At 39.4% G+C, this 16299-nt stretch overlaps 1 protein-coding gene across 1 annotated transcript in view; it reads right to left on the reverse strand.

Annotated features, from left to right (window-relative positions):
• The window catches only part of CFAP58 (cilia and flagella associated protein 58), an 86896-nt gene that overhangs the window by 5382 nt on the left and 65215 nt on the right, over positions 1–16299 (reverse strand). Inside the window, exon 15 of the mRNA XM_036077167.2 lies at positions 1603–1722. Within this exon, the coding sequence (XP_035933060.2) occupies positions 1603–1722 (120 nt within the window). The remainder of the gene's footprint in view (positions 1–1602; positions 1723–16299) is intronic.

Consider the following 16299-nt stretch of genomic DNA (forward strand, 5'->3'; position numbering starts at 1 on the left):
CAGGATGTGTAAAGCATGCCCAAGCTAGGAGTACACCCCACAGAAACCAGAGGGAAGGAAGGAAGGTTACCATTCTAAGGGGCATGCAACAGATGGATTTGTTTTTCCTCTTGCTCACGATTTTAAAAATTTGCACAAAAGGGGGATCTTTGTCTTCTGAGTATTCATCTGCCTCGGAACACTTTCCCTTAATCGCTCTGAAAATGATTCTGACTATGCTATCATGAGCTAAAGAATAGGATTTTCATGTTGGGAGAAAACCTGCCTTAATAGTTAAACAATTAGGAACAAAGGCTCTGTTTCCAAACAATGAACATAGCATTTCCTAAAAGAGCCCAGATAATGAGGACAAACTGGCAGACCGGCTGAGGACCACCACCTCTGAACCTCTTCCACCAGGGGTCACATTTCATCAGAGCAAAATTCTGGATTTCCTGAGTTAAAGGGTTAAAATACCAAAAAGCTCCTGTGAGTCATATAATGCAATCTAGTGCTGAGTGTGGCTATCTGACAGTAATGTGAAGACAGACATGTGCTTTTCTCATCTATACCCACTCCTGAGAAAATGAGCTTTTCTTTTGCTTGACATATACAATTGTTTAAAAGGATGAAAATAATCAAAAGATTATGCCTCATGCAAAATTTGAAATACATCTCAGGATACTCATATGAAATAAACACGGTGAGTGATAAGTTGAAAATTAATGTTCTAATTACACTTGTTTCATCTGCCTCTTTTAAAGTAGAAGGATGTGATTTTACAATGTCCTATTTGTGAAAGGATTGGAACTAGACGAGGAGCATGGCATCTATATTACCCCAGGCAGAAAGGCAACGATTATTACCCCCGTTGCGCAAGTAAGTGCCAGAATTCAGCCGGCGTGTGCTACATTCTGTGCATGCATGTGTGTAAGACTTCCCTGACATGCCAAGAATATCTAAGTGCCTGCTGAGGAGGTAAAGCTCCAGATACAATGGGAACACACACTTTTTGAGAAAACTTTTAAAAGGCACATGTAATAATAAAACATTCCATCTCCCCAGCTGAGGTTCTGAAGTCACTTAGAAGGGAATTTATGCTAACAGAATTCTAGTGATTTTACTTTCCTTTCATAGTGACTGATTTGAGAGATGGTCACGAAGGCAGGCCCTGGGGGCTGGGGACCAACCTGTGCTTTCTGCACATTTATTGCAGGTGGAATGAAATAACCAAAACCTGCTTGGGCACAGTGGTCTGCTTCCAGGGATGACGGTGTTAAAATGTTTCCTCTGTTCTTCCCCACCATCCAAGTCCTCTCACTCATCTTGAGATCATCCCTATACACACCACCCCCCAAATTTCCATTCTGGTGCCATCATTCTCTCTCCAACTCTTTCTTTACTTGCTCACCTCCCTCTTTCAGGAAGCAGAGAATCGTGGGGTCTATAGTCTAGCTGCAGGGGGGTGGCTCTGAGATGCGTCCTGTTCCTCCTGGGACTGGAATTCTCAAAAAGCCAACCTCTGCGGCATGTGGCATTGGGAGACCGGCTCCTTGTACCGAGACAGTGGACTTGTCCGGGTCCCTCGCGTGGGGCCAGGAAAAGGCAGAGGCTCCCACTTACTTTCAGCTGCTTGGTCTTCTCTCGCAGCGTGTGGCGGTAGATCTGTAGCTGCTCTGCGGCCTCGGGACCGGGCTGCCGGGCCAGGATGTGCTTTAGTTCCACATACAGTTTCTCTTTTTCCTGGTGGTGAGCAAAACCACAAGGGAGATGAACAGCCCCTTCAAGACAGGGAAAATGCCTTTACCAGCAAGGTCGGGAGAACTTGGGACCATCCTAAGATACTTCGGAGTGCCTCAGTGATCACATTCACCGTAGATTCTATCAAGAGTGCGTCCAGGGGCGCCTGGGTGGCTCAGTGTCTGCCTTTGGCTCAGGTCATGATCCCAGCGTACTGGGATCAAGCCCCGCATCGGCCTCCCTGCTCCGCGGGAAGCCTGCTTCTCCCTCTCCCACTCCCCCTGCTTGTGTTCCTGCTCTCGCTATCTCTCTATCAAATAAATAAATAAAATCTTTAAAAAAAAAAAAGAGTGCGTCCAAACAACCCCGGTCAAGGGCTTAGGATAGGCCCAGCATTTGGATACAAATAATACGACAATGAGGAAGGAAAAGTCTCTCTCTACCTAAACTTATGATCACATGACTGAGAGACAAGGGCAGTGATGGAAGATTTGGACAAGTGTTGTGGCCAGTAGAAGTAGGGAGTGTGGGAGTTTTCGCAAAAATATCATTTGCATTGTTGCTTGAAGAATGAGTAGGAGTTTTTCCCCAAGCAGAGAGAGAAAGGAAAGGTTTTTAGGCCAAGGTTCAGAGTCAGGACACAGGAGAAGTGAGTCTAGTTCAGTAGGTGCCCTGGGCCAAAGGAGGGAGTAGTGGAGAGAAAAGGCTGGGCTCATAGGTAGGTTCCAGGCTTTGTGGTTTGGGAGGAAAGGATGAGCGGTGCTTGGGTTTGTCTTCAGAGGAATAGCTCCAGCAGGAAGGCAGAGAACAGAATGAGGAGACTGCTCAGGGGACCAGGATAAGCAGAAGATGAAAACAGATGGACCTAAGACAACTAGGATGGAAAGGAGGTAGATATGTGAAGACATTCCTGAGATAGAATCAATGGGATTTGGGGAAAGATCAGACAAGTGAGGAAGGAAGGAGCAGGACCAAGAAGACTCTAAGGCTTTTAATATGGACACCTTGGGGGCTGGCAGGTGATGGTAATGGAGGCAGGGAGGCTAGGAAAGAAGGGGTGTGGGGAAGGGGGAAGGAACCGTTCCCACATTCTCTTCTGATTATCAGTGGGGTCTGGATATGTTGAGTTTGAGGTGTTGTGGGATATTGAGAAGAAGAGTTGAAAATGAGGTCCCAAAGTTCGAACAAAAGAGCAAGTTGGAACTGGAGGTGGGTCGTGGCTAGAGCCATAAGAATGGCTCCATCAACTAGGGATGGTGTTTGGGGTGGGCCAGAACAACAAGATCTTTGGGAGAGCCAGCATATCAGGGGGAGGCAAAGAAGAAAGACCCAGAGAAAAGGAACAAGGGGAAGTAACTGAATGTCCCCCAACCAGGAAATGGCAGTGTTTACAAAGAGAGGCATGATTTGAGTGGTCAGTGATATCCGATGGGCTAAGAAAAGAAACAGAAGGGGGACTGAAAATGGCCTTGGGGGAGGCCTATTAGGATGACACCACTGACCTTAGAGAATTTACAATAACATTGGGGGAGCAAAACTCTCAGAGGCTGGAAAACAAATCAGAAGTAGGAAGTAAAGAAAGCGAGTCTTTTAAGAAACATGACATGGAAAGAACAGAGATCTGGAAGTAATTTGAGAGAACAGGTAAAAAGCCAAGAAAACTAGGATGTATACATTTGTAGAACTAAAAGAAAGGGCTTGCTAGGAATCCACAGCAAATCATAATTTCATAAATGAATTTAACCAACAAACAATATAGAATTCCCATTTGTACCTTAAAGTTTAATTGCTTGTAATGTGTTTTCAGATTCTTGAACTAAAGAAATTACATACAAGGGAAGATTTGTTTCTTAGGCATCTCAGTTCTGGATTCCCATTTCTCTAAACTGCAATAATTTGAACAAACATTGATAAAGACTAGTGTGTCTATTCATTTGTCTCTGTACATATTTATTTCTTTAAAGTAATTATGTTAAAGAAAAAAATATAAGTAAAAGCCCTCTCAATAAATGACACATCCAAGCAAACTGAAACTAATTTTTACCTGGAGCTAAATATTCATCAAATAATCTGTTTTTGACAGAGAACATGAGAATCATTTTTTAAAAAATCAATAGAAGAAAATTCATTAACTACTCATTGTTACCATTTGTTTTAGATTTTTCTTCCCCATGGCCAAATTATAGAAATTTTATCACAAATAACATGACTCTACTTTCAAAAGAATGTATGTAACTTAAGAATTAGTTGGATGGAATAAAATTCTGGAGAAACATGTATCAAAAAACAATACTCACATTTAAGAAATAATTCCAGAAATAAGAAATCTAAAAGCCCATGCAAAAGAAGAAAACTTGAACAAATAGAATTACAAAGTGGTGGATTTTCCTTTGTTGTACAACACCTCCCATCACACCTTACAATATAAACTTCCCAGTAAATGGATGTAGCAAGCAATGGGAAAGATGTCAGGAGGTGAGTTTATTTTCTATAGCCACTTAATGCCTGCTCTGTTGGAGAAATAACACTTCTGACAAAGCTTCAAGATTCAATTTGGAGAGGGTAATAAATATGTGGAGAAGCCCATGAAACTGTTTTGTCCATTTCTTTTAGCTCCCCTTCCTCTCTACCAGAATACAGGTGGACTTGAAAAGTAAAGAACCCCACAAAGACAAGGGGGAAGCAATCTGGTTTGGGATATAATAACGTCTTAAACTGAAAAGATCATCTTACTCCAAGAACCTTTGAATGTTTCCCAGGCGGAACACTTTTCAGCAGCTCTTGGCAGGGAGGAAATAGACACAGAGGAGAGAGGCTAGAAGAAGCAAATATTGCTACCTCACTTGGTAATGAGAATCCCAAGGTCAACAGCAATGACTGTGTGTCCCAAAGTCCAAGATGTGACAAGTCAAAAACCCAGTCATGATATACTCGAGAATCACTTTTCCCATGCAGTGCCTTCTCTGGGGCTTGAAGACATGTTATAACCCTGAAAGAACTTGGAGGAAATCTTGCTACATAATTCCTAAAGGCTACATGATACTATCAGTAGAAGAATGGAACCAGAAGGTGAAATTGGGTTGGCAGCCAGGGGAGAGTACGCAGAGTTAAGAGCATGACTCAGCTCCCGGGACCTAGGCCAGCTGAATGGGCTCCACCCACACCCTCTAACAGGATGTGTGATCTTCACGTACAGAGTGAACGAGGCCGCCATTTAGCCCATCTTCCCCTACCTCCACTTCCTGGCTTTTTTCCAAGGCTGTAAAAGGAATCAAAATGGATTTATTCTAAAGAATAACTGAGCGACTGAACAGCAAGGACCCACGAGTGTGGAGAAAAGTGAAGAAGCTGAGTGAATTACCATTAAAACTGCTGCAGTATTCAAAGTCTTTTGAAAAGTTCTAAGAGTTAAATCACCCAGGCCAAGTGATGCATGTGTGTTCATGGTGGGCAGAGAGAATACCAAATGAAACTTCAGGGACCAAAACAGTGGAAATGGGAAGAGCAGAGGGCAAAAAGAGTGGGGGGGTAGTGGCTGAAATGCATTACCAGGCTTCATTGTGCATGAATTTTGGTCTGTGTTTACAATAGAAAACCTAACTGATAAAACCAAAGTGAAGGCCAGTCAGCATTAACATTCCAGCTGTGTGTATAATACAAATTTATATTTTGGGAGAGCATTCTGGTAATTTAGATAAATATGGAGTGTTTGATGGATTGAAGGTCTTAAGTACGATTGTTTTCCAATGTATTTCTCTCCTAACCCTCTACAAGGGCCAACCAAGCTCTTCAAACATTGTGCAGTGGTGTGTATAATAACCCCATTTAGAGACAAAGCGTGCAATTCTATTATAAAGAGAATCTATCTTATGCAACAGAGAGACTCATTAGGCTGTCCGGCGTATATGGTCTCCATCAGCCAGCAGCAGCAGAAGCAGCTGCCTTGTAATACATATCCTGTCCTTCGTTAAGCTGCATTCATTTCTTTTTAAACCAAGTCAATTAATTTGTCACTGGGCTAGAAGCACCATATGTCAATGAAACATCATAAGAAAATCATAAATAGTTCATTATTTCCCCAACAACAAAAGATTGCATCTTCAGGTTGGCATTTCTTTATTTATTCAGAGTTTGTTCACAATGCACATCAATATTACTTCGTAGCATGCCGCACTCTCTAAATTACTTTGTGAACAGCTATACTGGAAAAAAGCTAGATTCTTAACATCAGGAGACTAGCTCTCGCTTTGGCTGAGCACGACTTGTAAGCATAAAACATATTATGTCCATCTTCAGAATGATGCTCCCTTGCAGTTGGACAGACTGTCAGACATGGTTATGGATTCTTTGGCTGCAAGAGCCTCTGCTAAGTTATGCTGAATAACAGCATGGCTCATTATTAACATTGGCTGAGTATAGTGGTAAGAAATTAATTACAGTATTAGCTTCAAATAATGCTGTCATTACACGGTGACAGTCTGTAACCCCAGATTGGAAACTCCAGACACAAAGTCACTCAGACTTCAGGTGTTTGTATTTTATCTGACAATAAATTAAAAACCTACATTCTGAACAGTCTATGCAAATCGGAGTCAGTGCTATTCTGGGTACAATTCAGAGGAAGAATGGAGTTGCTCACAGAACTCCTTTCCCCACCGAGCTACAATTTTATGTTCACTGTCTGTTTATATTCCCTGTCTTTTGCTCTGCATCTTCAACTGAAAACAGAAGGTAGTTCACATTCAACGTGCACCTTAACACCTCTTCTTCCTCAGCTCACCTACTTGAGGCAATAACTGACTAAGAGGAACTAATTTATTCTGTTTTAATCTGAATCTGTGTTTGGCAAATGCCAGTGCATTGATTCTGTTCACCCTGGATTCATCAATTTGCTTGGGCGAGCATTGCAAATAATCGCTTCACCCCGTGAACTAGCTAATCCATGTGAATCAGGCAGCTTGGCTCCTGATCCAAAGTCACATGCTTATCTATACCCACCAGGGCAAAAGCCACTCACTGAGATGCTTGGATACTGTGTACTCCAAAGAAAGAGACACCAGCTTATCTTCACTCTAGCTCACCCAACGGGTTCAAGATGAAGGTGGTTTAAAAAAAAAAAAAATCCCCCAATCACTACTTCTGGGAGAGCCAACTTCACAGATACGCAGAAAATGTTTTTTTCCAAAATATCAAGATACCATTTATATTACTTCAGTATTTAATCCTTATGAATTCATTCTTTCCAGTTGTATGATGAGCCTTTAAGGTCAGAACTCTAATGGATCTTTCTATGTGTCCCTCATACCTGCTATTGCATTCTACTCATTCTAGATGCTCAATAATTTTCTTGCTTGCGATTATACTATCAGCAAACTATGCCCATCATATTTTAGTAATACACATCAACAGAGGTGAGATAGATTTGTTGAGAACTTTTACTTTAGTGAGACCACTGTAACAACTCCCAGTTAGCAGAGCTTATGCAATTCACCTTAATGAGCTGGTTGTTCCTATAAATCATATACATTTGAGTGAAACTTTTTCATCGTGCATATTTTGTATAATTCATGAAAACACTTGATATACAACCTTGATCTCTTAGTAAAATGTTTATAGTGGTTTCTCATAGTGCAAGTGGTTTCAAATGCCTATTTTAATTCATAAGACTGGCAAACGCCTTCACATTAATTGGCTCCAAAGCTCTGCTTGTATGTGCGTGTGCATACAGACACATGAAAATCCAAGCTTAACTTTTTTTTTTAAGCAATATTTTTTTTTAAGATTTTATTTACTTATTTGACAGAGAGAGAGACAGAGAGAGAGGGAACACAAACAGGGGGAGTGAGAGAGGGAGAAGCAGGCTTCCCGCGGAGCAGGGAGCCCGATGTGGGACTCGATCCCAGGACCCTGGGATCACAACCTGAGCCAAAGGCAGATGCTTAACCAACTGAGCCACCCAGGTGTCCCACAACTTAAGTCTTAAACTAAATAATGTGTGGACTTTTTAAACAGCCTCCTTAAACACAAGAATTCTAATTGCACACATAACTCTTCTACAATGAAAAAAATGCATTACATTTTTGCCTGTTTGCTTGGTTTTAGTTTGCTTTCCACCTTCCCACCCCCATCCATAATCCTTAACAAAAGACTAAAACCAAATTTAAAATTTTAAGCAAAACTGCTTCCCTCTTTATATGAAGGCAACTCCAGAGCACTGCCTAATTTATCTAGAAATGCCTCTTTTCGTTAGTAGGAAAATAAATTAGAAACTCTGTAAATATATTACATTTTTATCTAGCTTTAGAAAAGGGAAAATAATGGCTGATACCTTGGGGCTTTCTTGTTTATTAGCTTTATAAAGAAAATGTCAGTAACCTGAACTCTGGACCTACCTTGTTTATGATGTCATGAAGTGGTAAAGCCCCCTGGAGAGGCTGGGAGATGCAGGATTTGGGGATGAAACAGAATTACACAGCTGAGTTCCTCATGAGCAGGAAACTGCTTGGTTACACAGTGGTTCTTGGCTCTGGATGTGGATGATTAAGTGTTTTATGAGGCACAGGAGAAATCTGCACACACTAACCTTCACCATTTTTGTAATAATAGGAAAAATGCTTCTGGTACTTTCTGATATAAACAACACAAACTTTCTTAAGAGATCTCTTTGCAATGGGTTTTGTTCTCAAATGCCAATATATGTTTGTGAAGTCCTGGACAGGGTATATAATTGCCTAGATCGGCCTGAACTTCATTACCAAGACTGCTGGCTGGTTTTACCCTTGCACCTTATCCCACAACTTAACGTATGTGAAGAATTTGCACATATTAAGTCATGATGGTGTTGGCTTTTCTTAAAACCTACAATGAAACAGGTCTAGAAAAATTCAAGTCCACTAAATTCTTATTTAGTGCCAGCACGACGCATATGATTGTGCTAGTTTCATACAAAGATAAATAAGGTCCAAACTTCAAGGAGCTCACTTTTCAGCAGAAGAAAAACAAATAACTAAGTCATGAAATAAGACAGAGTATTGCCAGGTCCTCAAAGAGGTGCTAGGAGTAGAGTGCAGTGTGTGGGTAGGTTCAGAAGTAAAGATGATATTCATTTGGTGGACTGCAGAGAGGGAAATATTTCAGATGGATCTCAGTGGGAATAGTAGTCATAGCAATAATATTTGTATTCATGAACTAGAGAAGGGTCTCACTACCGAAGGACAAACTGAATAGACAAAGCCACTCGAAGTCAATCCACTGAAAATGGGATCAATTTTCATAATAAATAGTACAGAAAAAAGTTTGAGTTTTTTTCCTTAAAAAACAGATCTAAAATTCATTTTAAGAATTTAATTTTTTGAGTATTTTGTCTTATAATTTTAAAATTTGCACTTTAATCGTAATAATGTACAATTACTGGATCCATTAAAATTATTGGGTTTGGGGGACACCTGGCTGTCTCGTTTGGAAGAGCACCCAACTCTTGATCTCAGAGTTGTGAACTGAAGCCCCACTCTGGGTGTAGAAATTACTTACATAAATAAACTTAAAAAAATTATTAGTTTTTTTTTTTAAGATTTATTTATTTATTTGAGGGGTGGGGAAAAGGGGCAAAGGGAGAGAGAAAGAGAATCCCAAGCAGACTCTGCACTGAGCATGGAGCCAACACAGGGCTTGATCTCACAACCCTGAGATCACGACCTGAGCCAAAACTGAGTCAGATGCTTAACTGACTATGCCACCAGGCACCCCAGGGCTTTTCTTTTACATAGCTAACCATATTATGGTGCAATTTGACTTCTTTCATATATCTAACTTCTGCAGTACAACAGTTTTTAAATTTTTTATTATGTAATAACCATACAAAAGAATATATAGCATGTATAACTATAAAGCATAATAATAAAATAAATGCTCATGATGAATCCATCACCCAACTTACGAAATAGAACATCATCAATACCTAGTATCTGTGTATTCCTTTCTCCCTCTCACCCCGTGCCTGCACAACTGCCACCATCAGCCAAGGTAAGCACCATCTGAATCCTGTTGTTGTCATTCCCTAGATTTTTCCATATAGTTTTATCATACATCTATTATTTAATTTTGCTTTGCTTTGAGCTTTATAAAAATACATCCCAGCGTGTGTAGTTTCTTTGCCTTGCTTGTTTTACTCAACATAATTGGTAAAAGATTTAATGATGTCATTAAATACATGCTTCTGTGCATGTATTTAATCTGATATTCTGTTGGGTGAAAATTCCACAATTTACCCATTCTCCTGTCAGTGGGCATTTGGGTTGTTTCCAGGGTTTTGTTTATATCAACAATGTTGCCATGAATATTCTCATGCATGTTCCCTAGTCCCCAGTTACAAGTCTTCCCAGCATGTAGACCTAGGAGTGGGATTGCTGCATCTTAAAGAATATAAATGTTCAACTTTGTAAGAGAACGTAAAATAATTTTCCGAAGTGCTATCTAAAAATCCCCACTGATCTGCATCTTTGCTATTGCTTAGTATCACCAGGCATCCCTAAGCAGAGGACCCAACTAAGCCATACCTAGAGTCCTATCCACTGAAATTATGAAACAATGTGTATTAAGCTGCCAAATGTGTGGTAATTTATAACAAAGCAAGAGATAACTAATACAGACATCGTAACTTTTGTCCCTCTAGAAATAGTAAAACAGTATCTTAATATGGTCATACATCTTATTTTCCTTCTTATAAAATAAGGTTAAGCATTTTTTCAAGTTTATTCATCATTTGTGTTTCCTCTTCTGAGAAATGCCTGTTTCACACACATTGTTTTCCTATTTTTTACCATTGTCTTTTTCTTACTGATTTGTAATTCTTTATATATTCTGGATAAAGACATACAAAGTTTGTGCCTTGCTTTTTTATGACTTCTTTGAGGAGCAGACATTCTTAATGATAATGTAGTAAGATTTATCTATAATTTCTTTGATGGTTAATGCTTTTTGTATTTTAGTTAAGTACTCAGGCCAATTATTTTTAAAAGACTTCTGTTAGCAGAAATATTCAAAGCCTTCATTAATTTCTCTCAAATCTCCTCTTAATCCTTTGATATTTAAAACATTCTGTTTTGAGGTACCTACGCTTCTAATTGTTTGATTTTCTCTTTTTCTACCAGATGCTGATTTGCCCTTGCCTGTGATATGATTCTAGAATTTTTCTAGTATCACTTGCATTGTTTCAAGTGATCTGGCATCTTTTACAAAGCTTACAATTGCTTTGCATTGCATTTGCATTTCTTGTTGGCTAATAATAACCCAGACAATCCTACTGAAAAAGAGAGACCAGTGATATCAAGATGGGCAGGAGTTAGTCACATGATGCTGGTAGGGATGTCTGAGTATAGATAACAGTCATATAAATGGCAAGCTCTTTAGTGAACATATTTATGTTATGAAAATATTCACTTTCCTGCACAATCTCAGAATTTGGGTGAACTGGACAAAAAATACTGGAAAAGAATAATAGAAGCAGTCACAGCAGCTCCCATCTACAGAACAGGTGCTGTGGATACGCCAGGCATGGTGCTCAGCTCAAATGTGGCATTTCTCTTTGTTTAAGATTTTATTTGTTTATTTGAGAGAGAGAGTGAGAGAGAGAGAGAGAGCACTAGTGGGAGGGAGGGGCAGAGGGAGAGGGATAAGCAGACCCCCTGCTGAGCATGGGGCTGGATCCCAGGACCCTGAGATCATGACCTCAGCTGAAGGCAGACACTTAACTGACTGAGCCACCCAGGCGCCCTTCAAATGTGGCCTTTTAATAACTCATCACAACAAACCTGAGAATTGGTTATTATCCCTATTTTCCAGATGAGAAAGTTGAGGCTTGGAAGTGTCAGTGACTTACCTAAATAAAACTAGAAAGTGGCAGAACCGAGAGATTTGAACCTATATAAAATAGAACATTTCAAAGATTGAGATAAACATATTATATCTATATAGAGATATATATGTGTGTGTATATAAAGATACATAGGTAGATATAGATAGATATGTAAAAATATGTGTATATATATGTATGCATGTGTGTATATATCTCCATCCTTGTTCTTAAGCATTACTCACACTGCTTCCTATAGCATGTGGAAAGTAAAAGAAGGGAAAAAATAAACAAAAGTATAAAGGTAAGGAGGTGAAAGCATGAAAGCATCCAGCAAGCCCGCAGTCTATGCAAGGAAAGTGGCAAGCGACTATCTCACTAGACTAGAAAAGAAGACTGTACGTGTCTTGAATGATAGACAGATGAGTTTGTTTTCAAGACAATAGGCAGGAGGAAACCATGGAGGGTTTCTTGGTGAATAATATGTTACTAACATTAATATATTATCGTATATTATATACATGTACTACTCTAATAATTTATAAGACACATGTAAAATAGAACACTTTAAAGACTGAGATTAAAATGCACATATATGTAGAAGTCCTGATATTTTCTTCAATAGTCAGTGGATTGTCTTAGGTGCTCTACATTGAAGAACACTGGTCTAAGATAATAGAATTGAGGGCCTACATCAGAAGAGTGGTTGGGGGACAAAACATATAAGGTTAGAAATAGATGTAAGAGCAGGGGGAGATGCAATTTACTTGACTCAGCAACTGACCGGGTGGGAGGTGGATGGGGGGGTCAGAAGTGACTCTGGCATTTCAAGCCTCTGGGTGTCTGGACAAGGGGCCACACCATGAACATGCATACCCAAGCCAGGGAAGGAGCTGGCTTCAGGAAGAAGATGGTGAGCTCCATTGTAAAGAGTCAGCAGGACATCTTTTTGACAAACTCATTAAGGAAACTGAGGCTCAGCAAGGCTAAGGAATTTGTCCAAGATCACATACCTACAAATTGCAGATGCAGAGCCAGGATTCTAACCCACGCCAGTATGACTCCAAGCCTGAACCAGCACACTCTTGGCTTCTTCCAACCCGTTATCAAGCACCCCGCCTCCACCATTCTCAGTCACCAGCCAAACCAGAGGGACGGCCAAGGTAGAGAGGAATCAGGAGAGAAAAGAGCAGCTGTGTAACCATACATCAACAATGACAGCTGCATAAAGAAAGTGCCTTACACAATCAAGTTATTAAAACATGCAATGGGGCCAATGAAAGGCAGCTGAGGGAAATCTTGCTAACTTAGAAAATTCTTTGGAGTAATACATAGTTTTAAATAAGCCAAATTAAGTTTTAAAACAAGAAATACTCTGATGGAATTACATACTCAAGCTGAAATAACTCCAAGTAATTTGGATTTTGTGACTAAATCCTAAAAAGTTTCCAAGTAATCATAGGACCGTGACATCACAGAACGGGCTCAGAGCAGAGAGGGCTCTGTCCTGCTCTGCTCCTTCCTGTTTCCTGTGCACCCATCACACTAAGTCATTCTCCCTCCCTAATCCACCAGATTCTTTTAAGCCTCCTTGCCTTTGCACTGGCCACCCATTCCTCCCTAATGCCCTTCCCCACTCCCAGCTCCAGCCCTTGTCCAACACCTCTCAGCTTTCAAAATGTTGCTCAAAGTAACTTCTATTGGGGGGCTTTTCCAATTTCCTCAAATTAACTGCATCTTTGGTGCTATCACAGTGTTGTTAGGGATTTTAATCTTGGGCAAATTTAGTCATAGAGCAGTTCCCACTTTCATGCAGAGGATATGTTCCAAGACCCCCAGTGGATGCCTAAAATTGCAGGTAATACCAAACGCTATACATTCTATGTTTTTTCCCATATATGCCTAGCCATGATAAATTAGGTCCAGTAAGAGATTAAAAACGAAAAAGAACAATTACAACAATATACTGTAATAAAAGCTATGCGGATGTGGTCTCTCTCAAAACATCTTATTGTGCTGTCCTCACCTTCCTTGTGATGGTGTGAGATGAGACAAAGTGAGGTGAATGATGTAGGCATTGTGACATAACCTTAGGTTATTATGGACCTTCTGATTATATGTCAGAAAGAGGATCATTAGCTTCTAGACCAAGGTTGACCACAGGTAACTGAAACCACGCAAAGTGAAATTGCAGATAAGGGGAAACTACTATATTCTTCAGTTTATGGTGCATTATCATCACTGGTTCCCCTTTAACTTTATATATAGCATAAATAACACTACAATAAACATTTCAGTGTGGCAGAGTTATGCACAACTGAGTTTTTTTCTCCGGATTAATTCCTAATGTAGAATTTCTGAGTCACATTAGATGGCCTTTGACACATACTACCAAACTCTCTTCTAGAAAGTTGACATCAATACAGGGGCACCTGGATGGCTCGGTCAGTTGAGCATCCAACTCTCGATTTTGGCCCAGGTCATGATCTCAGGGCTGTGAGACTGAGCCCCGCGTCAGCCTCCACACTCAGCATGGAGTCTGTTTGTCCCTCTCCCTCTGCCCTTCTCCCCCACACCCTCTCCTTCTCTCTCAAATAAGTAAATAAATAAATAAAATCTTAAAAAAAAAAAAAGAAAGTTGACATCAATGCAAACTCTACCCACAGTATATAGAAGTGTCTATTGCCCCCATGTTCTCACCAGCACTAGGTATCATCATTCTGTTTTTCATCTTTGCCAACTCCATAGGCCAAAAAAAGAGATAATTATTCTTCTAATTTTCATTCTTTTTTTTTTTTATAATCTTTTTTTTTTTTTTTTTAAGATTTTATTTATTTATTTGAGAGAGAGAGAATGAGAGACAGAGAGCATGAGAGGGAGGAGGGTCAGAGGGAGAAGCAGACTCCCCGCCGAGCAGGGAGCCCGATGCGGGACTTGATCCTGGGACTCCAGGATCATGACCTGAGCTGAAGGCAGTCGCTTAACCAACTGAGCCACCCAGGCGCCCTCTTCTAATTTTCATTCTTTTGATTACTAGTAATGTCAATTATATTTTTATATATTTATTAGCCATTTATATTTCTTCCTTTGTGAATTGTTTACATACGACCCCTACCACGGAGGTGGTCGTCTTTTTCAAATCAATTTGCAAAACTTCTTTATATATTAAGGATATTAACCCTTTCTCTGTCATATTTGTGGCAAATATTTTTTTGCCTTTCTATTTTTAAAGTATTTTCTTCTGTACTGATGATGTTCGCAACTTTTTATGTAGACAAAACTATCCCTCCTTTCCTTTGTGACTTCTGCCTTTGATATTATACTTAAAAAGTCTTTGCCCTTTCTCTAGATACATACCCTAGAGACAGGCTTATATATGTGTACAAGGAAACTTGTACAGGAATGCCCACTGAAGTACTTTTACAGTAGTGAGTTTGGGGAAAAATACCTAAATGTCCATCACTTAAAATGTAGGTAAATATAGTAGAAATATATAGTAGAAGGCACCTGCGTGGCTCAGTCGGTTTGAGCTTCTGCCTTCAGCTCAGCTCATGATCCCAGGTGCTGGTATGGAGCTCCCTGCTCGGCAGAGAGTCTGCTTCTCCCTCTCCCTCTCCCTCTGCCCGCTCATGCTCTCTCTCTCACTCACTCTCAAATAAATAAAATCTTAAAAAAAAAAAAAAAAAGAAATATACAATAGAATTATCCACAGTATCTATGTATATCATCATGGATATTTCTCTAATTATAATGTTGAGTGTGGAAAAAGAACACTTGCATAAATGTAAAGTACACCAAGTAGTTCTCTATGTTGTTTGTGATGCATCAATTTGCAGTAAAAGCATAAAAATACACTGAAGGAATACACATCAAATTCCTGATAGTTGTTGCCCCTAGAAAAGTCAGGAAAGAAATAGAACTTCAAGGGGTCCACCCAAACTGAAAGAGCTACTCTATTTTTTTAGTCTAAAACAAATGTGACAAAACATTAATATTCACCATTCTGGATGGGTGGCAGGTTTATTTGTTCTATTATACTTCACTTTTCTGCATTATAATATTTCCCCAAATGAAAAGGGGGGGATTTTCTCCACCTTCCAAGAATATATAGAAATTCACTTTTATTTTATTCTATAACTTTTGTAATATGTCATAAAATTTAGAGTATGGTATGAAGTAGAGCTCTAACCTAATGAATGAATGAATGAATGAATGAAAATGAATGAGTGAATGAGCAAATAAATGAAAAGAAGAATGAATGAATGAATGAATGATTCTTAATGACTGAGTAATTCTCTGTCACTTCTATGCGTGCCATCATTCAGATTACATAAACATACTCAGCAAATCAGAGAGAATTTAGTAGCCACACTGGTATTCAAGTAATCAGGGCCAAAAAGTAGATCTGCCCCAGTCAGTATGGAAGCCACTTGCTCTATGTGGCTACCAAGCACTTGAAATGTGGATAGTCTGAACTGATATGTGCTCTAAGTGTAAAATACACACCAGATATTATAGACTTAGTACAAAAAAAGAATCTAAAATATCACATTAATAACTTAAAATTCATTTCATGTGAAAATAATAATTTTGGATAAATTCAGTTCAACAACGTATATTATCAAAGTTAACTTCATCTGATTCTTTTTACCTGGTTACTGTGACAACTAGAAAATTTACAATTACAGATACGGCTTTTTATTTATTTTTTATTGGATAGCGCAAAAATA

Source organism: Halichoerus grypus, chromosome 7 (assembly GCF_964656455.1).
Source record: "Halichoerus grypus chromosome 7, mHalGry1.hap1.1, whole genome shotgun sequence".
In the NCBI taxonomy this organism is placed as follows: domain Eukaryota; kingdom Metazoa; phylum Chordata; class Mammalia; order Carnivora; family Phocidae; genus Halichoerus; species Halichoerus grypus.